General features: G+C 40.5%; 1 protein-coding gene and 1 pseudogene across 1 annotated transcript; one reads left to right on the plus strand and one right to left on the minus strand.

The window, feature by feature from the left end:
- The first annotated feature begins 926 nt into the window (after positions 1 to 926).
- Positions 927 to 3089, plus strand: LOC139474559 (uncharacterized; annotated as a pseudogene).
- A 3416-nt stretch (positions 3090 to 6505) lies between these two features.
- LOC139474619 (small ribosomal subunit protein uS9m-like) lies at positions 6506 to 26478 on the minus strand. The gene is made up of 14 exons (XM_071257703.1): positions 26385 to 26478; positions 25630 to 25765; positions 23685 to 23788; positions 20509 to 20571; positions 18219 to 18249; positions 17594 to 17673; positions 13846 to 13943; positions 12485 to 12560; positions 11216 to 11341; positions 10534 to 10576; positions 9780 to 9885; positions 8243 to 8412; positions 7566 to 7644; positions 6506 to 6592 (listed from the first exon to the last, which is right to left on the minus strand). The coding sequence occupies exons 1-14, from the start codon at positions 26475 to 26477 to the stop codon at positions 6580 to 6582; spliced, it is 1218 nt and encodes a 405-aa protein (XP_071113804.1). The 5' UTR covers position 26478; the 3' UTR covers positions 6506 to 6579.
- Positions 26479 to 27730: the final 1252 nt, after the last annotated feature.

The raw sequence follows: 27730 nt of genomic DNA on the forward strand, positions 1-27730 counted from the left end.
GACTCCTACTCTCTGCCACGGATAGACAAGATGTTCGACGCACTTGCAGGATCAAAATTCTTTAGTACACTGGACATGAGGTCAGGATATCATCAAGTCGAAATTGAGGAATTGCACAAGGAAAGGACAGCTTTCACCGTAGGTCCTTTGGGGTTCTTCGAATACAACCGCATGCCTTTCGGTCTCTGCAACAGCTCTTCAACGGGTGATGAACGAATGCTTCGAAGGACTCCACCTCAAGATATGTCTTTTTTACATGGATGATATCATCGTCTTTTCGAGCCTATTAGAAGAACATTTAGAACGGCTTAGCCAAGTACTGCAACGATCCAGAGAGACAGGAATGAAGCTCAGTGCCGAGAAGTGTTCTTTCTTCAAGAACAAGATCAAGTTTCTTGGACACATTGTGTCTGAAGATGGCATCGAGACAGATCCGGACAAGATACAGAGGATTTTGGACTGGCCTACACCTGCAAACCCAGATGAGATACGAAAGTTTCTTGGATTTGCAGGTTATTACAGGAAATTCGTCAAGGACTACGCCAAGATTTTTCAAGACTCTATCAGCTTTGATGCCAGCCACAAAGACCAAGACACGAGGAAGAAACCATCCAGCCAACAAACCAGACAAGCCATGGCAATGGGGACCACAACAGGAAACTGCGTTCCAGACGATCAAGTCATGCTTATCTACAGTTCTTGGGTATGCGGATTACACCAAGCCATTTGAAGTCCACACTGATGCCAGTAGCCAAGGACTGGGAGATGTCTTGTACCAAGAACAGAATAGATTGAAGAAGGTCATCAGTTATGCAAGCCGTGGACTGAGCAAGGCAGAGAGTAACTATTCAGCTCACCGTCTAGAATTTCTAGCTTTGAAATGGGCGGTGACTGAAAAGTTCAAGGATTATCAGTATGGCAATACATTCAGTGTATATACAGATAATAACCCTCTGACCTATGTGCTCAGTTCTGCAAAGTTGGATGATACAGGTCACCGCTGGCTAGCGGCCTTGTCAGCTTACAATTTTGATATCATCTACAGGCCAGGGCTCAACAATGCAGATGCTGATGGACTCTCCAGGCTGCCTGGGATAGAAGCTGAAAGACAACAGATAACATCAGAGTCAATAAGAGCTGTTTGTCACACTTTGCAGGAACATCCTTTGGTACACAGCCTCTGTTGTTCAGCAGCACCATATTTAGAAAGCCTAGAAGATCATGGAGAGAACCTTAAAGTGATGACAGACAGGGACTGGAGAAAGGCACAAGCTGCAGATGTCATTCTTAGGCCATGGATTAACTTGGTGAGAAATATAACAGGAAGCCAAGACGACAGGATTATCCCCCTTGTCAAGCCAATACTTCCATGCATAGGAACTTTGACAGCATGTTTCTTCAAGAAGGAATCCTTTACAGGAAAGTTAATATTAACAGCCAAGAACGACATCAGCGTGTTTTACCATCAGCCTTGATTGAGGATATGCTCAGAAGACTTCATGATGATGTGGGACACCCTGGAAGAGAAAGGACACTGTCACTCCTAAGAGATTGGATCCAAAGATGTGACAGATGTTTGAGAAGGAAATCCCCCACCAATGCACATGCTCCTCTGGTCAACATCATCACCACCCAGCCCTTAGAGCTCGTCTGTCTGGATTTTTTAACCTTGGAAGCATCAAAGGGAGGTCACCAGAATATTTTAGTCATCACAGACCACTTTACGAGGTATGCACAAGCAATCCCAACAAGGAATCAGACTGCAAAAACAACAGCAGAAGCCTTCTACATGAACTTTATAATGCACGATGGGATTCCAAAGCGCCTCCACAGTATTCAAGGCACCAACTTTGAGAGCCGCCTTATGAAGGAATAGTGCAGCCTCTTGGGAATGGAAAAAAGACAGACAACATCTTACCACCCTATGTGCAATGGTATGGTTGAACGCTTCAACCGGACACTGCTTAATATGTTGGGAACACTCCAACCAGACCAGAAAGCAGATTGGAAGACCTATGTAGCTCCCCTTGTCCACGCCTACAACAGCATCCGGCATGAATCAACAAACCAGTCTCCATTCTTCCTTATGTTTGGTCATGAACCTCGTCTGCCTGTAGATCTTGCTTTTGGGATCGAGACCAACAAGAATCATCAGTCTCTGACAGCTTATGCAAAGACTCTGAAGAAGAAGCTCCAAGAAGCCTATGACCTGGCGTCAAAGGCATCAAAGACTGCCCAAGTCAAACAGAAAGCCAGCTACGACTTGAAGACTAGAGGGGCCACTGTACAGACAGGTGATCGAGTTCTGGTGAAAACCTTAGCCTTTGATGGTAAACACAAGTTGGCAGATCGCTGGGAGGAAGATCCTTAAGTTGTTCTCTTGCAACCAAACCAGGATATCCCTGTGTTTGTAGTGCAGAGAGAATCTGGTGAGGGGAGGAAGAGGACGTTGCACAGAAACCATCTCCTGCCCATTGGATCAGTACCAGCGATCATGGATAACAACAGAGTACCAGCAGCCAAGAAGCCAACTCCAAGACCAAGAAAGACAGTGAAGAAGACTATAGAAGAGGATATCCAGGAGGATAAAGAGTCTGACTATGATGTTCCATTCTATTTTCTAGCAGTTACTGAGGATGCTACCATCATCAGTGAAGACACTGTGGAAGAGAGTGCGGCTACTTCAGAGACCACAGGTGACGATCTAGTCTCTTGGAGTAGCAGGTGATGCTTCTGGTGGTGACGACCACATACCTGAAGAAGACAGCAGCACAGAAGCAGATCCTGAAGCAGTGCAACCACCAGAAAACACCGAAGAGGAGCCGGAAGACTCAGTCAGAGAAGAGCTACCTCCTCCTGTACCACCTGATGCTAATCCTCAACCCATACCTGCACCAAGAAGAACTGGTAGACTAACAAGGAAGCCTGCCTGGCAAACCTCAGGAGATTATGTAATGTGCCAGACTTCTGACCCAGACTGGCAGCAGAAGAGTCGATGCCTGGAACTGGCAGCGACCGGCATTTTAGGACACATCAGCACCAGCATCTCCAAGGTATTGCTTTCCCTTGTTGATTAAGAACCTGAATGACGAGGACGCCATTATTCAAGGGAGAGAAGTATGTGACAGGATCAGATAGTTGTATATATTTTGAGAGTTTTATTAGTCTAGATTTTTTACTGAATTAAATATTCAGTCAAGTATGTTTTAAACATTATATACTTCACACTTCAGCTCTCCTAGTTCTCTGTTTCAGCTTACTGCATGAGTACTTTGCCACAGCCTCAATCACCTCATGCACTATCACACAATAGCCTGCCCAAGCGCGCCCCTCACAGCCCCTTTGTGTTTAACTTTCTAGCTTACTGTCTCCAGTTTAAAGGGTTTAGTTTTTACTGCAGTATATATCACATTTGATGTTACTGTCGAACAAACGTATCACGTATATTGGACATTTTGGAATTCACAATTTGGACTAATTGTGGTGTTTGATCTATGGACTTTGGAATTCACTTCTAAAGATGTAGCTCTATTACTCATGCAGAGATCTGTGTCTTGACTGATGGACCCAGGTCAACACACTTGGGTTTAAAAGAAATTTATCAGTAATAAATAACTGGCTATAACTGCGAACAACACCTGCATCTGTCCTTCATATCATGAAGCAGTTCCGGTTTCATATATTAAAACTATTTATAATTTATTTTGAGTATTTGTGTGCATGATGAAGACATGACTGATTGTGTCGCACACCGATGGAGTGGATCGTTGCTCATGAAAATGTCTGTCATTTAAGCGCAGTCTTAATTACTTATGCCAGTTCTTGGTTTGCTAAATACTTTTTATTATAATAAAATTAATTTATTTTCTCGTCAAACTGGGATATTGTATTAATTATCAAATCACTCTAATAATACATCACATTAAAATGCATGGCTGGGTGGGTTTTATTAGTAATTATTTTCATGTCATCGGGACTTTTGAGATAAGCCCTACATCGCCTTGTCTATTATTCATTGCATATGGATGTATAGATGATCGTTCCACAAATACTTTTTTTTAAATCAACGGGTACATCTCCGAATGCTTTACATGTGCAATCAGTCATACAAGCGTCCATCTAGCAGATGCGTATATATGAACTTATATTTTTTCCAGTCATATGACTATTATAGCAGGGTCCGAGAAATATCGGCTGTCTTGAAAAGTACAAAGTTTACTATTTACCATCCCAAACAAGAGATATCGCTTGGGTGAGATTTCATGGGCACTACAATAACAGGGCTTATCCACGGAGTTTGACCATCAACATATTCTATAATATCAAGCTCTTCCAAACGTTGCAGTTAATTCTCAGCATCCTTTCTCACCTGAAAAGGAATTCTACGATGTGATTTCTTACTGGTTGAATATTTTCATCATGTAATTTGACTTGTACATTCTTGACCTTGCCTTGTTTTTGGACCATAAAAGTGTTCAGACGGAACACACCAAATGTGCAATTTAAACTGATGTTTCCATTTTTAGCAAAAATGTATAATATGTAGCTAGTCAATTCTTTTTTGCAGGAGTTACACATATGTAGAGTATGGAAAAATATTAATGTTTTCAGCTTTTCTTTCCTTAACAACGTTATTATTAAATCTTGCCAAAAATATACAGTCTTTATTGTCATTTGTCGCTCTGCTACACATCGGATTTGAAACAGGGGATAGGGGCAACTGGGAGAGAGGACAGCACCACTGTCATGTTCTGTCACCTGTACACTACCCAGCTACCCAGAGAGTCTGAAGTGATGTTAATCCCAGCTCAGACTCTCCTTGACCAAAGGTGTGACAGTCAGTTTAAGCCATAATAGTGAGTATGGTTTTACGCCGCTTTTAGCAATGTCACGGCGGGGGACACCAGAAATGGGCTTCACATATTGTACCCATGAGGGGAATCAAACCCGGGTCTTTGGCGTGACAAGCGAACTCTTTAACAACTAGGCTACCCCATTGCCCCTTCAAGCCATAATAGTAATTATGACACATGATAAGTACTAGAAGTGGAAGAAAGACATTGCATATGACACCCTACTTGTCTCAGACTGTCAAATGCATACACTGGCTCATAGTATTTCCGACCATAAATCCCCACAAGCGAGTCTGGCTTTGAACACTGATAACAGGATCTTCAGATGTAGAATCTTGAAACAATTTTTTTACAAAGAACTTGTTTCATTGTCACTGTACCCTGGCAAATGAATTTGTGTTAGCCTTGAAGCAGAAATGAACGTGTACTGTACGAGTGGCTTACGACACTTATATCAAATAGGTGAAATGGGGTTTAATGTTCATCATATGGCACTTACATACCAGTGTATGTGTGTGTGCTTGTGTGTGTGCTTGTGTGTATGTGTGCTTTTGTGTGTGTGTGTGTGTGTGTGTGTGTGTGTGTGTGTGTGTGTGTGTGTGTGTGTGTGTGTGTGTGTGTGTGTGTGTGTGTGTGTGTGTGTGTGTGTCTGTGTGTGTGTGTGTGTGTGTGCGTGCGCTTGTATTAGTCAGGACAAATGCTGGTTTTATATCCATCTTCCCGAGGCAAGAGAGTTAACTGACTTTAAATGTCCAGTTTCCACCCTTGCTGAACAAGGCTGGAATTACTGGGCTCGATCGCCACAAGCGGTCATTACCAGTTTTGTCCCTTCTAAGTCTCTCCTATGGACCAATCAGATTCCACCTCTCGTATCACTTGCGTTTGCTTCACACAAAATGGTGGCTCCCAGTCAGGACGATCTGATCTATAATCGAGATCAATATTTTGAGAAAACGGGTCTTACATCGCGAAATGCATCAAATCACGTGAGCACCTTGATTAAAAACATGAAAAGATTTGGAAAATATCTGCTGACAATGAGTTGGCTGTGCACATGCTTTGCAAATCCTGCAATCGATCAAAATCTGCACGACAGTTTACGAACCGAATTTCGGTGCGAGATTTTGATTGGACTATGCATAGACTCGTTAGTCCAGCCAAAATGTAACTCCATAATACCAGCCTAGTTCGGCAAGGGTGGAAACTGGACTTTTATAGTCCTATAACTCTCTTGCCCCAGAGATGCAATGCCTCAGTATAACATGATGGATAACCCATTCAGACACTGACTCCAAGCTGTCCAGTCATTGTTTAATGCCGAGCGCCACTTAGAATAACAACAAAAAACATCGTTTAATGTCTTTTGCTTATGATGCGGACGGGTATTGAACCACCAAAATTCCCATCTCCAGGCAGACACTCTATCCATCACATGATAGCCGGACTATAAGATTTTAGCCAGCTACTTGTTTAATTGCTTTAATGGTGGGCTCTGACTCAGCCCAACTTGTGCATTATCAGATGCACAACAAAGTCATCTACAAGTTGAGAACTTGGAGCAGGCACGACAGCAAAAGAGGCTTGGCTCTCTGTTATTTATGTACAATTATTCCCTTCATTCAAAAACAATTTAAAAAAAACAAAGACAACTACACATGTATACACTTTACTCTACTTGAGTTACAATCTGGACTATCACACACGCTGTTCACGTCATACGTTCCCGTTATCTCTTTTTCCTGAAAAAGAAAACACATCAGACTAAACTAAACTGTATACTTCTTCAAAATCGTAACATATTTCCGACGTATTTAACGAAATATGAATGCACAAAGATATCTGATTTCTGCTGATCTGGAAGAATGCATTTCACACGTGATTACCATTATCGTGTGATCATCACATGAGCTGTCTATAGAATTAATTGTGCCAAATGTGAAAATTCATTAGTATATAGTCAAAGACCATGTGTTGAAGGGACACACATAAATATTTCGAGTTATCTGAGGTTTGACACAACCAAAAATAAAGAAGGAATATGCAGGTCCAAGCTTTTACTCCAAAACAAGCGTAAGTTTGACACATTAAAGTTTTACATAACAATGTTTGACCGTAGTTTGTCTGCCACCTGAAGCCTCACAGAATCTATGATTTCCTTCATAATATCATGATAAAAGCAATCTCTAATAATAATAATAATGCCATTTCTCTTGCGCCATATTTCCACACAACCCACAGGCATGCTAAAAGCATACATTATTTTTACCCCGATCAATGGATTGGTGTGCAATTTTCATTCTCAGCTCCCTGGGGAGTATATAACCCAAGCTGCCTGTGAGTGAGTGAGTTTGATTTTACGCTGCTTGTAGGAATATTCCAGCAATATCACGTCGGAGGACACCAGAAATGGGCTTTACACATTGTACCCATGTCGGGAATCGAACCCGGATCTTCGGCATGACGAGCGAACGCTTTAACCACTAGGCTACCCGACCGCCCCCAAGCTGCCTGTGAGATGCTAGAAGGTCACATAACACTTTGTGGCAGGGGATAAAAATACTTAATTATACAGATCATCTGGATCCAGGTTGTCCCTTTTTCAGCTGGCATGCTGTGATAACTTGATAGCGTTCAAAGCGGTGTCAAAACCTAACAACACACTCGTCCACTCTGCTCCTCTCTCTCACTCTAGACCTACACCTATGTACAAACCATGTAAACTTCTTCCTCGCTTTGGCTTGACCTGGCTTCTTTCTCTCCTTCCTTCTAGGGTCCCTCGTCAACAGCCCAGCTGCCGAGAAACACAATATATGGTAACTACCCTGAAGTCCCCATCTTCATCTCTCTTATCACTAACTTAGCACAGAGTTTGGCAATTACTGAATCCACTTTGCAACAACAGTTCCATGTTTGACCGCAATTTTCAACAAATGACAGTTTAACATTTGCTAGATGATTCAGAGGAAATCAAATATTATTAATGCAAAAAAAGTTCAAACAAAGTCATGAATCTATCTAGACCTGCTGAGAGGCCAATATTCGGACCAAAGTGTGCAGCAAATGTCAGTTATATTTCCCAAATTGGAATTAAAGATTTCCAATTCATGTCGCTTTTAGTCATATCTTATGGCTTTGTAAAGGAGACTTGTATTTCACAAGACCAATATGGAGCAAGAGATTTTAATGCTTACTTTAACATTATTGCACTGTATGCAATGTTAAAATTCAATTTTAACATACCTCTGAGTTTATGAAAATAAAAACTTGAGAAACTATCCAAATTCTGAACAAAGTAATGATTTTTCCTAATTTGCCTGCCAAGGGCACCTAATTTGGAGTTCTAGATAGATCCATAGAAGAACATTGATCAGCATTAACATGGCACCAACCAAGTCTCAATTTCTCCACTACATCTGGGCTGACAAAGCTGGTCAGTGCTTGCGCCAGTCCGAGACGAATTGCCCCTGCCTGACTGCTGGGTCCACCACCAGAGACTTGGCTTTCAATGTCAATTTCTCCTAGCATGTTGACAAACTGGATAGGAAACATGATCTGCTCTCTGAAAAGATTAAAGATTGTATAATGGAGATTCTACCATGAATTTGGAAATTACTCGATTCTGAGGCTATTACAATAATATGATTGAAACAGCTCGTTTGACGGCCGCATCACTGTGGAAGTTAATATTCATAGAACAGTACTATTTTCAGTCATTGTCGGTAGGCATGTTTAAATAATTATATCTACAATTACAGGTTACAAAATGCCCAGATGCGGTTACTACAATATTTATAGGATGTGTGGCAATACATTTCGTGCAGAAAAACACGACAGAAATCAACAAAGGGAATGTCTTTACGTTTTGGAGACAACAGAGAGCTTGGAATTTTGGCGCTTTTCTACAATGCGTCACAATGAGCAATATGACTTCATAGTGGTGACGCGCGATGTAGAGCAAGACTTGCAAAGCTTGCTTTGTTTTCTTTAGGGATGCCCACCTCATGTTAGCTTACCAAGTTGCCATGCTAATATATGCTTTCAATGCCTGTCATATGTTCGAGTGAAGTATAACGGAGTAAACAAACCATATTTTGTTCGGTGATTCCGTAATTCAGATCGATAACCCACTCAAAACACTGAACTCAACCCATGCCGCTTCACTCAGTATATTTGCTAACACCAAAGAGTTCGCGTTTTCTTTAGTCATGGTAGAATGGAGATAAACATACTGTGTTTTCAATGTAGAGCTAGGTTACCTGTAGATTTAACTGCGCTAAATTTAACATTTGAAACCTCACACTGTGCGTTCGGTTCCAAATTCAATTTAGCGCAGTTAAATCTACAGGTAACCTAGCTCTACATTGAAAACTCAGTATGTTAATCTCCTAATTTGCTACGATATACAGATCATAGCAACAAGTTTCCTACGCACACACAGTATCGGGATACATATTGTTACACCTTTACTTCAAATCATTATCCAAATAGGACAAGATAATTCATCATCCCAAACTGGCTCCCACATGAGATATGGCTTGGTTGAGATCAAGCGATATATACATTGTAGATTCGCTGCAATGAAATTGCATTGCTTTGCAAAGCATTGGAACGTCATAGGTCACAATGACATCACAATCAAATGACATCATTTATGGCTCTGCTACTGAAGCTGTCAGCAGTACTTTTAACACTTAAGACACTGCTTATTACTGTACGCAAACTGAAATAGTAGGAAGAATGATGTTGGATGTTAAAGAAAATATCACCCTTGTGTATTTTGATATCAAACGACACTCTATTTGTAACTGAGAGCTAAGTGATTTGTCGAAGCCTTTCTTGATTCTTCAGTGGACTCTTACAACAAATATTCTCACCCAGAACCTAGGATGTAGGCTTTATATGGCAACTGATTTCATGGCATCTTACCTGTGCATACTGAGAGAGAAATACTCCAAGTCTGAACCGTTGATGGTCACCCTCCCTGAACCGTGTCCTCGTACTGTCACATCAGCCACAGCACTTTTACGATAACCTGAGAAGAATTATTCATCATTCTTTTCATTATTCATTTGTTTGTTTGCTGTTTAATGCCACACTCAGCAAATCAATGCGTCTCCAAATCAATACGACTGCTGACCCCAAGCCAAAAATGCAACTCTCCCCAACCCCATCCCCAGTGGAATGATGCATACCCTTATCTTAATTCAGCCTTACCATAATCCAATCAAACAGCAAATAGCAAAGAGTACTTCTGTAATAACAATAAACAGTGTTTTTCTAAACACAACACACAGTTTATATGTTTATTCTTTTGACTGGCATTAAGGAAGTTCAAAGGGTAATAAAATAATTAAACCAACAACAGTTCACTGATTGGAGAGGTCAATGATGCCTACTTTGACACGAGTGGGTAGAATTCTTGACCCAAGGAGACATAAATGTGAAGTTTCATTAACTTGAGCAACGACCATTCACATTTTTTTGCATTTAATTCATGCTCGCGTTAATTTCAAGATTTACAGTATCTCCTGCATATTAGATCTGTCACCTTGATACCATACCTCTCTACGTGGAGATCTGGCGACACATCAAGAGGATATTGTAGGGAGTAAATGCAATAAATCTGGGCATCAGTCACAGTCAACCCTTGTTAAGTGGCAAAACTGTCAACATCAGTTACCTTCAGCAGTCATAAAACTCCTTCCATCTTTAGCTGTCTTCAGCTACAACAAATACATCAGTCAATGTAAAGCATTTAAAATGCAATGCATTCAGAGACTTCTTTCAGTGGTATTTAGAAGTCATTCAGAGACATTGGAAATAAGTTGTGTATTTTCACTCATAAGTAAGTACAACACCTATGACAATTCACAGTGGAATGGATGTTGTATGCAGTCATATTTTCACTCATGACTAAGTACAACACCAATGACAATTCACAGTGGGATGAATGTTGTATGCAGTCATATTTTCACTAATAAGTACAAGGTCTATGAGAAATCACATTGAAGTGACTGTCTTTTTAATTCCATTTTTCATTATTTAAATCATAATCGTAAATCGTAAATTTCAATACTGATGAAAATCAAAGCAGCTCATTAAAGTAAGGGAATTAACCTTTCAACTAGCCATTAAAAAACATCTTTTCTCTTAATTCTTTATTACACTCGAACAATTAAACATTGAAGATATTAGTTTCAACAAAACTGTTTTCAAATATTTAATGTATAATTTCATTTTAATCACTAAAATTCTGTTGTTTTGGTGAAACAGTCTGCAAAATAAATAATCATGTCATATTGTTTCAGGTACAATGTTCCTGGTGTCAGCATGTGTTTCATCAGTACCATGATAAGACTCACAGGTTTAATCTTGTCGCCAAAGTTCTGTCGGTTCAATCGCTGCCGGAACTTCATGATGTACCTGGCCTCCTTGTGGGCTAGCGGATGTTCAACAAACCTCGTCATCAGCTTCAGGAACTGGCCATACTGAAGTAAACAGACAAGTGCTGTGGCTTTAAACATCGTTGTACCTCCAGTAGGAATCTCTTAATTTCATTGGTTCATCCATCTTATACAATAGAGATACAAAACTGGTTTTGGTGAAATCATGTGAGAGGAACTGACTCAAATACTGACTGCTCACTTGATCACTATTGACCTGTCATGTGATCAACATAGAAATCTACATGGCTTCTGCGAGTGGCAATACACTGTTCAACAATCTATCTGAGGAATTCAGAGATCGCTTTCACACGCCTGATAACAAAACAAGTACCAACAGAGGTCATAATGTGAAAAAAAAGATCAGAGGACTTGACACCTGAGGTCAGACCACCAAAGGGGTCCTGCACGAGGGTCCTTGTTTTCGAATAATTTTATAAATATTTGTGTATTAAATGTACATCAAACAGGACAATTTGCAGTTAAGCATGACACACATCAACCAATGACCAATAATATTTTTTATTAATAAAAAAATGATTAAGATCCAAAAGAACAATGTGACTTTCAGATGGCTCCGATGGTTGGCTGTTTTAATGTTTTATTTAGCTTTTTTTTGTCATGGAAATAAAGGTAACTTGCAGTATGTCAGCAAAAGCCTGCTTTCAATGACTAGATTACTGCTACTCAGGAATATCCTGGTACAACGAAGGGAAGCAACTCAGTAAGTTGACGTGCCCCTCACCACTGTGCTACCTTCTCTCTTCTGCACACTAACCGTATTCAACATAGTAAGCGCCCAGGGCGCTCCCAAAATTAGAAATAGGGGGCTCTTATTAGAATACATATACAAGTTTGGTAAAAAGAAAAATCAGACTTGAAAGATTGTAAATTTCGTGGTTTATGTTGACAGCCTGAAATGATACAAAAGAAAAGTCAGATATATTTTCCAGAAGTTAATTGCCCATAATTAAGGGTACATATAACATACAAGTGCGTATTATACATAAAAAAATAAGTGTACATTGATCAATCGAAAGGGTTGCTAATTAGGATTTTTCACTAGCCAATATATTAGCAAATATCGCTGTGGGTGCTTATTAGAGAGGGGCCGAACACGGTAGTTGTATTGGCATACGCCACTGAGCAATCAGTCAGAATACACCAAAATACATCAAACATACTTACATCTTGTTGACTGATGTCTTCCATTACCCTGGCCTTCAAGGTGTCATAGCTGATCCACTCATTCTCATGTAGAGATCTGTATTACACACAGTACTTGGGAGACATGGTTGCTTAAGCATTGTAAATATTGGAACATGGTCATGGTTAAATATTGAGCTCACAAAATTCGCTAGAATTGTGCCAGACTGTACACTTACAGTAGCAATTTCAAAATATTATTTTTACCTCTGTATGGGATTCTGGGTAATAATATAGGTCCAAAGAAACCTGAGTGAGTGAGTGAGTGAGTGAGCGAGAGAGTGAGTGGGTGGGGTTGGATTGGGTTGGGTTGGGTTGGGTTGGGTTGGGTTGGGTTGGGTTTAATGCCGCTTTTAACATTATTCCAGGTATATCGCGGCGTGTCAGCTTTATGTGGGAGGAAAGCCCCAAGTGATGCAGGTCTCAGACGTTTACCACTTTGGTGAAACCCACGAGCACAGGTATGGTGCTGACAAACCTAGAAACATATTCGGGGTGAACTGGGATTTGAACCCACAATCATAGGTTTCTGACAGTCCATGGGACGCAACTCCCAGGGGGCGCCTAAGACAACTGGGGCACCCGTTCCCCCTTCCTTGTCATGAAGGCTCAGTGACTCGGTTGATTGCATGTCTTCACATCCCAATATCGTGGATCGATATGCAGCATGTCAGTCACTGGAATGTCTGGTCACTGTCACACAGCTGGAATATTGCTGACCATGGCATGGTCACATAGACAGGTGATGGGGAAACTTGATGACAGCTCATTAGCCAACTATGTCCGTTTTCTTCACCAGGGAATACCTGTTTATGCCTGAAGAAATATGCTGCCTGTATTTGGGTTAAATGCAGCATGTGAACATGGAAAGTAGTGGAAATGATACATGCAAACTGTTAAGGGAGTGCCATACATCATAGTTGGACTCAGACACCCCGTGTAACAGAGTTTGTCAGGCAGGAATATTGTTTGTTGTTTTACTTCCCAGTCAGCAATAAACCAGCTGTATCATGGAGGCCTGTAAATAGTCAAGTCTGGCCCAGACAAATAAGTGGTTGATAAGTCCCAAGCTGTTTTAACAGTCCTTGCAAGGTTCAAGTTGGAATAGTGAGTGAGTGAGTATGGTTTTACAGCGCTTTTAGCAATATTCCAGCAATATCATGGTGGGGGACACCAGAAATGGGCTTCACACATTGTACCCATGTTGGGAATCGAACCTGGGTCTTTGGCATGACGAGCGAATGCTTTAACCACTTGGCTACCCCAATGCCCCTCAAGTTGGAATAACTGAAATCGGAACATGCAAAGGATTTACTAGCTGGGAGTAAAACAAGGGTACTTACAACTTCTCTGTCTTCTCTTCAGTCTCGTGAAACAAGGCACCCATATCACGGAGTTTGTCCTCTTCTTTCTTCAGGGCCTCAAGCTTCCATGTCACTTTCTAAATTAGACATTAACAACTCATAGACTTGAAATGACACAACATTGGAATGAAATAAAAAAAATTACAATAAATTATATATTTATATACTTTTTTGCTTTTTTTTTTGTGCTTGAACAAAGTTTCCAGCTTTCAAATAGGATTCATGCAAACACATCCCAGCATCACCATGGTCACCACCTGGGAGGCAGCGTGATGGCAGAGGAAACAGCGCTGGGTATGATGAAACATCATAGCTGGTCATCCACTGAAGTACTTCAGTGCAACTGAAGTCTGTCTGCAATCCAACCACATTGTCAAAGTTCCCAGTAGATCAGGTGGGGGAATTCTGATTAAAATCCAAATGAGCAGCCAGTGAGGAAGTTGAAGTGACGCGCGAAGAGGTACCAGCGGGTGACCAGAATGGTGTTGTAGGCCTGCAAGAGTGACTCCAAGTCAATAGATGAAAGAAACACTAGTCACAATGGCCCCAGGAGGTAGGCAGATAGAGGGTAGATGGAGCGAGTCAGGTTGCGCAGGAACTGGAGACAGAGATCATGACAAGAAAAAGAAGTTGACGACAATTGTCATGGCGACAGTGATCTATGGGCTGATCTATGGGCTGATCCCGGGGAGGTGTAGTGTGATGTAAGTCGGCACGAGAGCGGCAGTCAGGAAAAGGCAGCCAAAGGCCAGGTGATGCCTAAGGGTAGACATGTATACGATGATTAAGGATACATAGGCGGAGGGTACCAATCCCAGTCAAGTTTACAATCCCTGTAGCGCTAAGCCAAAGGTGGTCTCAGGACTGAGGCCGAAAGTCTTGTTGCTGATGGTCTGAGTGTAGTAGGAGAGCGATACTGTGTTGACAATCAAACAGCAGAATCTGTGTAGGATCTGTCAGGCTGGAGTGGTCCGTGACGAATCAGTAGCTCCGTTCAAGGTTGATCAGTAAAGCGACGATCCTGAGAAGGTCGATCCCCAAGACCTCGATCCCGTGAGTGACAATCCCGAGAACGTCGACCCATAGATCTGGAACATCGATCCTTTGAATATCAACCCAAAGAGTGTCGATCCCCTGATCATCGTTCCCTCGAACGGCGACTCTTCACTTCAAGGAAGGACAGCGATCCTCATCCTGGGATGTGCTAGGAAGGTCAACAGTAGGGGCTCTCAAACCTGGCTTGGACGAGTTGTCCTTAGATAGAACCATACGAATGTCCAAAGCTGCTGGTTGCTCCAACGCAGGTGTGGACACGGGCACACTGGGGAGGGATGGCTGGACCAATTTGGTGGGAATGTCGTCACAGAGGAAGCTGCAGGAGATGCCATCATCATAAACCGACAAGGAGGGGACGGTACACACCTCAGGTAATTTCACAGCTGGAACGATGGAGGGGACGGTACACACCTCAGGTAGTTTCACGGCTGGAACTAAGGAGGGGACAGCTGGCTTGGTGACTTCTTGGCAGTGGAGTCACCACATCTGTAGACTTCGACCAGTGGTCAACATCATGCTTGTGGCATTTGCGGAAGAATAAATTGAAAGCTACCTCCATCATGTCCATGAGGTTGGAACACTAGGAACATCTTTTGTCTTCATAGCAACGGCCAGGACAATCACAACAGTGATCAGGAGGATCAGCAGTGGTATAAATATACCTGCACTTTAGACAGGCTGAGCGTTTTCATGTTCTGTTCCCATCCTCCCTTCAAGCTAAGTGTTGTAAAAGTTGATATGAATGAGGAGGTAGCTCACACATGCACACACAAAAATGTATTCTCTAAAACTCAATACATGTCTCCACGGGGTGGAAATGAGAAAGACAATGATGTGGTGGTGGTGGGGAGGGGGGGGGGCATAGTCTAGTGATCATGTCATGTAAGCTCACAATGCACAGGATTACAGTGCAAGACCCATTTGTTTGGGTGCTGACCATAGTGATGCTGAGATGTGTTCGGGTGAATTGTTTTTAGAAGTTGGAAACTTTGACAACCATGTTTCCATATTGAAAGAAGAAGACAGAATACACAACGTGAGATAGGATAAGTTTAAAAATACATAATATGTAATTTAGGGAAACCAGAAAAGAACATGTAAAAGGAGTACCTCACCGCCTAGAGTGGAATCACCACACCCAGTTGCTAGGTATTACTGAGGAATTATCCACTGTAATATGTAGCTGTCAGCACTGGTCAGTTGTTTCTGACCAAGCCTTGATGCCACGGTGACCGCCCCCATTATCTCGTGGACATAGCGTCTGTCCAGAGAGTGGAAGGTCAAGGTTTGATGCCTCATCCCATCATACCAAAAGATGGTACTTGTGTTTACACTGCCTTGCATTCGACATTAAGGGGATAAAACAAGGACTGGCTGGTTCAACTGCATTTTATCTCAGTGGGCTAGCCCTATAGAGTGTGAACAAGTACAATCAGACACAATCAGACACAAACACATGCATCCACTTTGCAATATCGGTGCAATGATGTTGAATGTGACCTTAACTGCCATTTCATATAAAGGGCTGTGACGAATCCAGTCTGGCCAGATAAAGCTGTGGTTTATTTTATGAGCAACAGCCAAGGCCACTGGGTTACTACGACAGATTCACCACTGCACCGCCCGCCCGATCCATTTTAGTTGCAACAAGCAATGGAGTGCTGTGGGCCACTTCTAACCCAGGCCATCTCCCAGGACCAATTGAAATGAAATAATAAGCGTCTATGTTATGGTTGAAATAGAATGTTTTCACCATGGGATCCAACAAAACGTAATCACAAGGTTAGTTCAATCAAACAATGGACTTTGTAGATTGTAAAAATGAGTTGCTGACAACAATGAGTGGCTGACAAACAATGAGTTGCACACAATCAGCTGACAATGTGCTGACAAACAATTTGCTGACAAACAATGAGTTGCACACAATGAGTTGCTGACAAACAATGAGTTGCTGACAACAATGAGTGGCTGACAACAATGAGTGGCTGACAAATAATGAGTTGCCATAACAATGAGTGCCTGACAAACAATGAGTTGCTGACAAAAAATGAGTGGCTGACAAACAATGAGTTGCTGACAACAATGAGTGGCTGACAAATAATGAGTTGCCATAACAATGAGTGGCTGACAAACAATGAGTTGCTGACAACATTGAGTGGCTGACAAACAATGAGTTGCCATAAAAATGAGTGGCTGACAAACAATGAGTTGCTGACAAACAATGAGTGGCTGACAAACAATGAGTGGCTGACAAACAATGAGTTGCTGACAAACAATGAGTTGCTGACAAACAATGAGTTGCTGACAACAATGAGTGGCTGACAAATAATGAGTTGCCATAAAAATGAGTGGCTGACAAACAATGAGTTGCTGACAAACAATGAGTGGCTGACAAACAATGAGTGGCTGACAAACAATGAGTTGCACACAATCAGCTGACAATGTGCTGACAAACAACTTGCTGACAAACAATGAGCTGCACACAATGAGTTGCACACAATGAGTTGTACACAATGACCTGACAATACATGGCAGCCTCTGTGACCATCCAATACCCATTATGCACCTTGACAATACATTGGGACCCTATTTCAACCACAATAATCATCCTAACGGGACCATGACGAGGAGGACTCCACTGCATCTCCACCTGTACAACACACTAACTCACATGGAGCAGCTCATAGAACTGAGGCTTGCCGGTGTAGAAGAAGGAGTGGAAAGGCCGTCCATCCATCCCAAACTGGGCATCTAATAACAGAGGCAACATGTCACCATTAATTCTGGAGTGTGGAGAAGTCATTAAACATGGGATGATGATTAACATCTTACGTTTCTATAACAACCTACAAATGTTGTAGGTTAAATGCAGGTAGAAATTATGAAAAGTGAAAGGTTTCTGTTAAAATATCATGAATATAATGTTCATGTTGTCATATCAATACTTTCACACAAAGAATTGAAACTCACAATCAGATTTCTTTTACATTGTTAATGTCTGTTTGGTTGTTGCTTAACACCACCAAACTCTCAGCAATATTCCAGCTGTGTGACAGCAGTCTGTAAATAATCGAGTCTGAACAGACAATCAAGTGATTGACATCATGAGCATCGATCCACGCAACTGGGATACGATGACATGCATTAATAAAGTCAAAGACCCTGACCACAGGATCCAGGCAGTCGCCCCTTAAGGCAAGCATGGGTTGCTGAAAACCTATTCTACCCCAAAATCTTCATGAAGAACATTGTTAATGACATATTTTGACTCTTTCATGAAATGAAATTCAAATTACCTTTTTGTTTTGGAAAGACTTTTTGAGGTGGCTGAAAGAGTAGTTGAAGCAACTGATAATCATGACATATTAAGTTGGTTAAGCTAATAATTTCGTTACAATGTTTTACAGTATGTGGTAAGTGAGGAAGTGTGTTTGGTTTAACGTCATGTTCAGCAATATTCAAGCCATATCACAGGGAGGGGCACCAAGCAAACTGGACTTCTCTCATTGAATCAAAATGAGGAATCAAACCCAGGTCATGAAGCCAACATTAATAACTTGAACCACTAGACTACCCACCACTCCTTTATATCATAGTTACACAGAGCTGCAGATAAGCAGTGACAAGCAATGTATTTGCGTGAAATACACACAATAAATAACAGTTACCTGATTTATTTTGACTTAAAATATGCAGATATGCATGAATTCTTCTTTCTTAAATCAATAGCACTACAACACTCTGAGTAATTAAACAATGTGTGCTTCTCATCGTGTGTACATGTATTTCTGTACATATTTCTGTTTACTGATGGAGTGTAGGCATTACTGCAGTAAATCATACATAAAAAAGGTGCAATGTCTTGCTTATCGTTTATTAGATATGTGGATCACTCTTATGAGTTTAAGTGACATGTAGGACCCTTTGGGCAGTACACATATAGATACAAATTAGAAGTCACCTGAAACAGCATTTAATGCAGGATTATCTTTTAAAATGGTTGACTCATGGTGTAAAAATACCCAGAAGACTGGACCCATGGGAGTCAAAGTATATTGAATACAAAAACAAAACTATCAATACCCAACATGGATAATAACTTCTGAGTCAATACTTAATGGGCAGCCTGTGTGTATTCTCCCAAGGGAGCTGAGAATAAAAATAGTGCATACACTGATCCATTGACCTAAGTAATAATAATGTACTGCTATGAGCATTCACATGGGGGAGGAATTTGTCACATTATAAAGGCCTAATGATTATTATTATTATTATTGGCTTAGAAACCTATCATGAGCCCTGGTTAACTTTATGAGGATGTTGAAAATTTAAATTATCAGTCTCTAAAACATCCAGAGGCATATCTTGCCATATATATGATATATACACACGTCATGGCAGTAAGGCTCATGTCATCTTCCCGAGGCAAGAGAGTTAACTGACTTAAAAGTCCAGTTTCCACCCTTGCCGAACACGGCTTGAATTCCCGGACTCGATCATAGTGCCACCAGTGGTTATTACGAGTTATGTTCCTTCTACGCCTCTCCCATGGACCAATCAGATTCCACCTCTTGTATCACTTGTGTTTGCTTTAAACAAGATGGCGGCACCCTGTCAAGACGGTCTGATCAATTATCAAGATCTATATTGTGATAAAACGGGTCTTACATCGCGAAGTACATCAAATCATGTGAGCACCTTGATTAAAAACTTGAAAAGATATAGAAAATATCTGTTGACAACGAATTGGCTGTGCACCATCCTCCCGAGGCAAAAGAGTTAACTGACTTTAAAAGTCCAGTTTCCACCCTTGCCCAACTAGGCTGGAATTACTCGATCGTAGCGCCACCAGTGGCTATTACCAGTTATGTCACTTCTAAGTCTGTCCTATGGACCAATAAGCTTCCACCTATCGTATCACTTGCATTTGCTTCACACAAAACGGTGGCGCCCGATCAGGACGATCTGATCGATAATCAAGATCTATACTGTGATAAAACGGGTCTCACATCGCGAAATGCATCAAATCATGCGAGCACCTTGATTAAAAACATGTAAAGATTTGGAAAATATCTGCTGACAATTAGTTGGCGGTGCACATGCTTAGCAAATCCTGCAATCGACCGAAATCTGCACGACAGTTTACGAACCGGAATTAAATTTCGGTGAGAGATTTTGATTGGACTATACATACACTTGTTAGTCCAGCCAAAATGTAACTCCATAATACCAGCCTAGTTCGGCAAGGGTGGAAACTGGACTTTTATAGTCAGTTAACTCTCTTGCCTCGGGAAGATGGCGGTGCACATGCTTTGCAAATCCTGCGATCGACCACAATCTGCATGGCAGTTTACGAACTGGATTTCGGTTTTGTTACGCAATCTTGATTGGACTACGCAAAGACTCGTTAGTCCAGCCAAAACGTAACTCCATAATACCAACCTAGTTCGGCATGGGTGGAAACTGGACTTTTTAGTCAGTTAACTCTCTTGCCTCGGGAAGATAGGCTCATGATGGATATATTTCAATCATGCTACTTTTGTAAAGCTTCTGTTTCTAATCTACCACTACAGAAGGAGGTCCCACCTTCATCATAGGTCTTGAAGGCAGATCATAGAGTCCTGACGGCAGCAGGTACTGGATAGATTCCTGAAAACAACAGCACATGAGTATTTAATAGGGGTGACTATTGGTCTGATAATCACTATTGCGATAACTATTGATTCTGAAAGAAACTATTGCGATTACCATGTCTGTGTGAATTACTACCACTCATGATCAAAAGAAAAACAAATTTGACCAGCATTGCATGTATTTTATTGATATGGTAAATACAATTGAAACTATCAATATTCCTAACTAAAATCAATACTATTAATCGGAAATTGATTTAACAATCGATTTATTGACTTTAAGTGCTTACCAACAGCAATATATGTCTGCAATATCATTGCCATAACGATATGATTTAGGCGACATTGACATTAGTACCATGAGGTGAGGTGAAATGGGGTTTAACGTAGCATCCAAGATTATTGCACTTATATAGCGACGTGCATGCCCGTTTGTGTGTGGCTGCTTGTACTAGTCCCGACTGATGCCGATTTACAGTGCTAGCTCACTGAGATACTATGCCGCAGCTTAACATGAATACCCCACTCAGAGACAGCATATTGACTCCGAGCCGACCAGTCCTTGTTTTAGCCCTTTAATGCCGAGCGCCAGACAGGGTAACAAAAAGTAACATCTTTTAACATCTTTTGGTATGACGCGGCCGAGGATGGAACCCCGGACCTTCCGCTCTCTGGGCGGACGCTCTAAAACTAGACCACGGAGGTGGTCTAGTACCATGATTACAACGTAGGGTTGTAATATCAGTACATAACGATAATGTGTCCCACAATTTCCTGTTGAAAGTCATGAAACAATACAATAAAATACCTGAATATGATAATAATTAGGTGGACGTTATGATGATGGCTATTGTTCGAACATAAATTGGTAAATGATATTTTCAGATGACACTCAACAAGTCATTTGGTTCCAATTAACATGATTAATAGATTTCTTTTCTGGATCATTGATTGGTTTCAGTTCCAACAATTATATTAGTGCTGCAACCATGGCAACCAAAGATGACACATATATATATACAGCAGAGCTACAGATAAGCTGCGTATTTGTGTTAAATACCCTCAAATATTCAAAACCCAATTACTTTCAATTAACTTGCGTACAGAAATGCATGCATTAAATAAACAAGAGTCATCAGAAAGATGACATATCCCCCCGGCAGCTGTCTGTAAAGTAACCACAAGAAAATGTGCAATTCTGTATGTAATGAGTCAAGAGTTGAATGTTCTTGAAGAAACATACATTGTTTACCCACAAAAGATCAACCATGGTCGCATCCATATGAAATGGAAAGTAAAACAAGTGTGTTTCTGTGGGGTTTTTTATGCAAAAAAATGACAAATTACAAGAAACAATAACTAAACAAGCGTTTAGTCAATGAAGTCATCTATATCCCCCGCCCATTTTAACACGTTATGGTCCCAAACCAGGTAACTGACCCAACATTTCTCTTCGCCCATGTAAAAATAGCTGCAATGGAAATTCTAAAATAAACATTTCTAAAACTCCTTAATATCAAATGGCACCAATTTAGTATGTGCTTTATATATAGACATGCAATGTCTGGCAAGGAAATATTTAACAGTTTTTTTGTTTTACTCCATAAGCATGATAAGTGAACCCACCCTATATTAAAACTTAAATCCAACTTGTTGCCATGGAAACATAAAAAATAAAAATTTCTAAAATTCCTAAATAGCAAAAGGCACCCGTTCAGTATGTGCCTGGTAGAGATGTAAAGTTTTGTAAGAAAGTATTTAACAGTTTTTGAGTTACACTCCGGAAATGAACACCACCATTATAGGAACCTAAGTCCAACTTGTTGCCATGGAAACGTAAAAAATAAAAATTTCTAAAATTCCTAAATAGCAAAAGGCACCACTTCAGTATGTGACTGATAGATTTGCCAAGTTTCGATCAAATACACTGAATTGTTTTCAAGTTATGCCCAGGAAAAGGAAATGATTACGGACGGACAGGCGGACGGACAGACAGACTGGCTGATCCCCCCGGCATATAATATAAAATAAAAACTCAAATGTATAAAAACAGCATGCGTAAATACCCAATGAAGCTTTTTCAGCATGCATACAATGGAGCTAATTTCCGAAACACAAATACGAGCTAATTTACTTTCGAAGTCAAACCTAAAAAAACCCTAATATACATCTAAAACATCTCAAAATGTTAATTCATTTGGGGAAAAACCCAATAGAGTGATGAATGGATGAGTGAAAAGATATTGGTTACCCTATGAAAAATGTAATAACCCAATTAAAATAAAAATCTTCAAGTAAAAACTCAATTGGTCAAAAAGTTATCTGGAGCTCTGATTATACATGTATACGTATTACTCAAAAGAACACCCAATTATTTTTATTTGACTATAATTAATCTGTCATGGCCATGACAGATTAATAATGGTCATAAAAAAAAACAGGTGTTTTTTATTTCTTTTGAATAGTATAAATATTAAAGAATGACAACAGACAAGGTCTTAAGACCTGTTCCTGTAGCAGTGCTTCCTGGTGGATGTCACTGTGTTAAGGAACATAGTAAACACAAGTTAGGAGTTTTGCTTTCTATAAATATTCATGTGTAATAAACATTAATAACAGAGAAACTGGGAAAGAGCGGAATAAATCCACAAGTTATCTTATTCTAATCTATGATCAATCACTCATTGACTTCTTCAAACCAGTGATCAGTCTTGAAATTTCCACTACATGTAATTCCCAACTCTAAACTAGAGTGAGTGAGTATGGTTTTACTCTGCTTTTAGCAATATTCCAGCAATATCATGGCAGGGGACACCGGAAAATGGGCTTCACACATTGTACCCATGTGAGGAATCAAACCCGGGTCTTCGGCGTGACGAGCCAACGCTTTGACCACAAGGCTACACCATCGCCGTCTATACTTTGAAGTATATGTATCTCATGTTTGCTGTAACTCATGTGACCCGTGAAGATCTGTGTAGAATAAGTCTTCAGCAACCCATGCTTGCTGTAAAAGGTGACTATGCTTGTCGAAAGAGGCGACTAACGGGCTTGTCTTACTTCATCACACCAACTTCTAAATGCCACTGAAAGAAGGAATAACTAGGCTGTTGAGTTCTGTACACATACCTTCACCTGGCGGTCAGTCATATGTTCAGGGTCAAGGCCCATGATATTTGCCAGGTGTCGTTTTCCAATCTCATAGTCAGCAGTCTCCCTTTTCAACATTTCATCTGAAAATACAGGGAAATAAAATATCAAGGCACTAAGTGGGTGAGTGCAGCATGGGAGAAAGATGTGACCCTCACAAAATTAGAGATTATTGTGGCAGGACAGGGCCAAGAAACTGTGTGTTAATACCCAAAAATCAGTGAGTACTGATATTACTGCTAACTGTTATTACCGTATTCGACGTAAAATCGCCTAGGGTGCTCTCAAAATTAGAAATAGACTCTTATTAGAATACAATTTGGGTGAAAGAGTTGAAAGATCGTAAATTGCGTGGTTTATGCTGACAGCCTGAAATGATACAAAAGAAAAGTCTATGCGTATTATACACGAGAGATATATTTTTCCATAATTTAATTGCCCGTAATTAAGGGTGCATATAACACACGATTGCGTATTATACACAAATAAATAAGTCTTGTGTACATTGATCAATTGGAAGGGTGCTATTTGGGATTGTTCACTAGCCAATATATTAGCAAATATTGCCATGGGCGCTTATTAGAACTGGGCGCTTTTTACGTTGAATATGGTAATAAGGATTCTTCTCAGGCTATGGAAGAAACATTGTAAACCTCGACAAAATGGCAATGTGTGAGGTGAGGTGAAATGGGGTTAGTGTCGTGTTCAAGATTACTGCACTTTTATAGCGACATGCATGTGTGTGTCTGAATGAACTTCTCCGGACTAGTACCGATTTTATAGTGCTAGCCCACAAAAGAAACCATGCCGCGGTTTTAACATGGATACCCCACTCAGTATACTGACTCTGAGCTGACCAGTCCTCATTTATTCCCTCAATGCCAAGCGCCAGGCAGGGTAACAACTTCCATCTTTTATCAACTTTTGGTATGATGCTGTCGGGCTTCAAACCACCGATCTTCTGCTTTCCAGGCAGACACTCCATCCACCAGAGCACAGAGACCATCCAGAATGGCAATGATGACATGACCCATGAAGATCTGGGATAGAACTGGTCTTCAGCAACCCATTAGCACTGATAGGTGAAAAAATGGAAATCGCAAGGGGCAAATTGAAGCCAGCTAGGCAATTAGCCCCCACAAAGATCAAAGTAATAAGTCCCCAGCACTAGGCAGATAGGTTCCCTGGTCACGGTTCATGGCTGGCTGGTGTCTCCTGATGTCAATGGCTCAATAGGCATATATATACTCTCTGCCTCATGGTATTCATTCACCTGATGAAGGAGTAGGCATATACTCCGAAACATTGTGTTCCTCATAATAAAGAAGTTGACATCCATATATTATCTTCCTTATGTGTATCACTTCTAAATGCCTTTCAAAGTCATGATAATGATAATTAACATAATTTGTTTCGATCAGTTATTCATGTTTGAAAAATTAATGAAATTACCTCACCACAAAAGAAATAGTTTGCTAGAGTCTTAATTAGTACAAAGTCTAGGTCATGAAACTTAGATAATCCAAGTAAAACGCTTCTAGTTTATTTTCATGCACCTCCTCGATGTCAAATAAACATCATGCAAACATGAAAATCCCATGTCTGTGATGTATATTTCTTATTACCATCCCTTTGTGTACTGAACGTGACTTGCCATGGAAATGTGAGTGAATATTGTTCACACAGCTTTTTATTTTAGAAATATTCCTTCTATACCACCCATAGCAAGGCTAGACTACAGAATGGATGATTTTGGAGGGAAGCGGTCAACACAAATACAACTGCATCATACCCCTTTGTCAACATGGTTAATGTAGAACAATTTTGTTTTTACCTATAAGAAAGCAAAATGGCATCAAAATCCCTAACAATGGTAACGGACAATAACTTTATTATTACACCTGATGAAGCTAACATGGAGTACCTTGAGCTTGGGCTCTTTCTATGTATGCTTTCATAGCTTTGCTAATCTTCTCTGCCTTTGTTGGAGCTGGCTTGTTAAATGCTTTGGATGGCCTTGGAGTGCCGGCATCTAATGTGCAGCTGTAGTGAAATTGTCTCTGAAATGTAAATACTTAATTAAGGCAGACAGTGAGCCATACATGGCCAAGAATGCAGTTGACCCATGGATAGACACGCCCACGAGTCAGTGACTAATGGAAATACAGAGAGACTTTAGTACTGTTACTTTTCTCCCCAAACCTAGTTATTTACATAAGCCATGAGTCCAAAATGGGCTGCAGACTGGTTTGATTTGACCAATGGTGTCTACCTCTGGTCAACGTGGTCACCCTGATGCAGAGTTGTATATCTGTCTGTTCATTTTGCGTTTTCATTGCAAAACAATAGCACAACAAAACATTTACCATAAAAGAAATGAAAATAGTGTCAACAAACGTGTCCTTATATCTGCACGTCAAAATAGGTGTTAACTTTTATGGCCATTCTATCACTAGGAATCTGAAAAGGGTTTAAAAACTGATGACAATAGCAATGATGATCTTACTTTTCTTACAAAACAGATCTTAAGAAATTAACAGGCTCCACGCCGAATGATATGCCCTCACGAAATCTAAATCACTATGTTTGAATCGATGTTAACATTATGCGACAAAGGTTGGGGAAGTTCCAAACATATTTCCCTATAGCATGACAACAAAACATAAGTTAAGAACCTACCAGCAGTACATCAGACACGATGACTCTCCAATTATTCAGTAAAGTCTGATTTGTCAAAACGGCATGCCGAATTCGGCCCATGTGGGCGGCCATTTTGAACGGGAGCAGTAATTGTGTCAAGGGAGCATATATTGTTGCTAGATGTAAGTCTCGGAGCTGACGAGATTGGTGGCGAACTTACAAAACTTACAAAACCAATTACGTCGATGAAGTTAATATGAAATAATGACTGCCAATGATGCGTCTGTGAGTGAGTTCAAATATAAAGTCACACCGGCAGTATTTCATCCAAGACTAGTGTTGAGGAGTTATGTCAATGGATAATAAATCCATTTTGACTGCATAAAAAACTGTCGACCATGTACAGTAAAGCAACTAGATTGTTACAAATATGTATTTGAAACTAGTATTTAACCATAACAAAATATATGGCTACATTACCAGAATTTAAGTACCAGAATGGCACCATTCTTTAACCACACAAACATGTTTTTACAAAAGATCGACACACTGACAAATATAAGATCTATGCTAAAAGGGGAATAGATCCAAATGCAGGAATAATGTAGTAAAAAAAAGACCGTCAATAATACGTTCTCTTTACTCTCGACGTAGTTTCCTGACACATAAATATACTCAACTGGCACATTAGTGAACATTAGTGAACATTAGTGATATCCGTTTGTTAAAACTGCCATCTTTGTGTTATTAGAGGAAGTGAATATGGTTTTACGCCGCCTTTAGCAATATTCCAGCAATATTACGACGGAGGACATAGAAATGGGCTTTATTATTTGAAGAAACTGGGGAAGGCCTCCAAGGAGTGTATAGTAGCGAGAGATTTTAAGGGCACTTCAAATTGACGGTCTAGCGATTTTATCATAATATGGATACTGTTATTGATGAAATAGACCGACCCAATACACTGGAAATAACGGTCTGATAAACATGCAAATGAAGCCACCAAACAGGGAGTGCTTTCAGTAGGCTCTGTACATCGATGCGATGCATTTGTACTCAAGAACCTTTGCTAATGTTCTTAAGTATTTAGTGAGGTTTCCCGATGTATGCGTGCTTATGGAAATAAACAAGGCTGAAAATCAAGTGGCATCACATGTTGAATGGGGCGGTTCACTCATCCATTGTATCCCTGTGAGTTTTATAAGCCAAAGACTAGCACAATACAGTTGTTATTCCAATAATATGGTATTTATGATACGAAAACACATTCGCTCGGCTTATAATGTCTCGACAACTTCAGATGGATAATTTATACAGTTTCTGTCTCTCCGCGGAGCCTGATGTCTTTCAGTTTGTTAATGGTGGTTATAGAAAACAGTTTTATT

This window comes from Haliotis cracherodii, unplaced genomic scaffold (genome assembly GCF_022045235.1).
Source record: "Haliotis cracherodii isolate W230 unplaced genomic scaffold, xgHalCrac1.p SCAF_3, whole genome shotgun sequence".
In the NCBI taxonomy this organism is placed as follows: Eukaryota; Metazoa; Mollusca; class Gastropoda; order Lepetellida; family Haliotidae; genus Haliotis; species Haliotis cracherodii.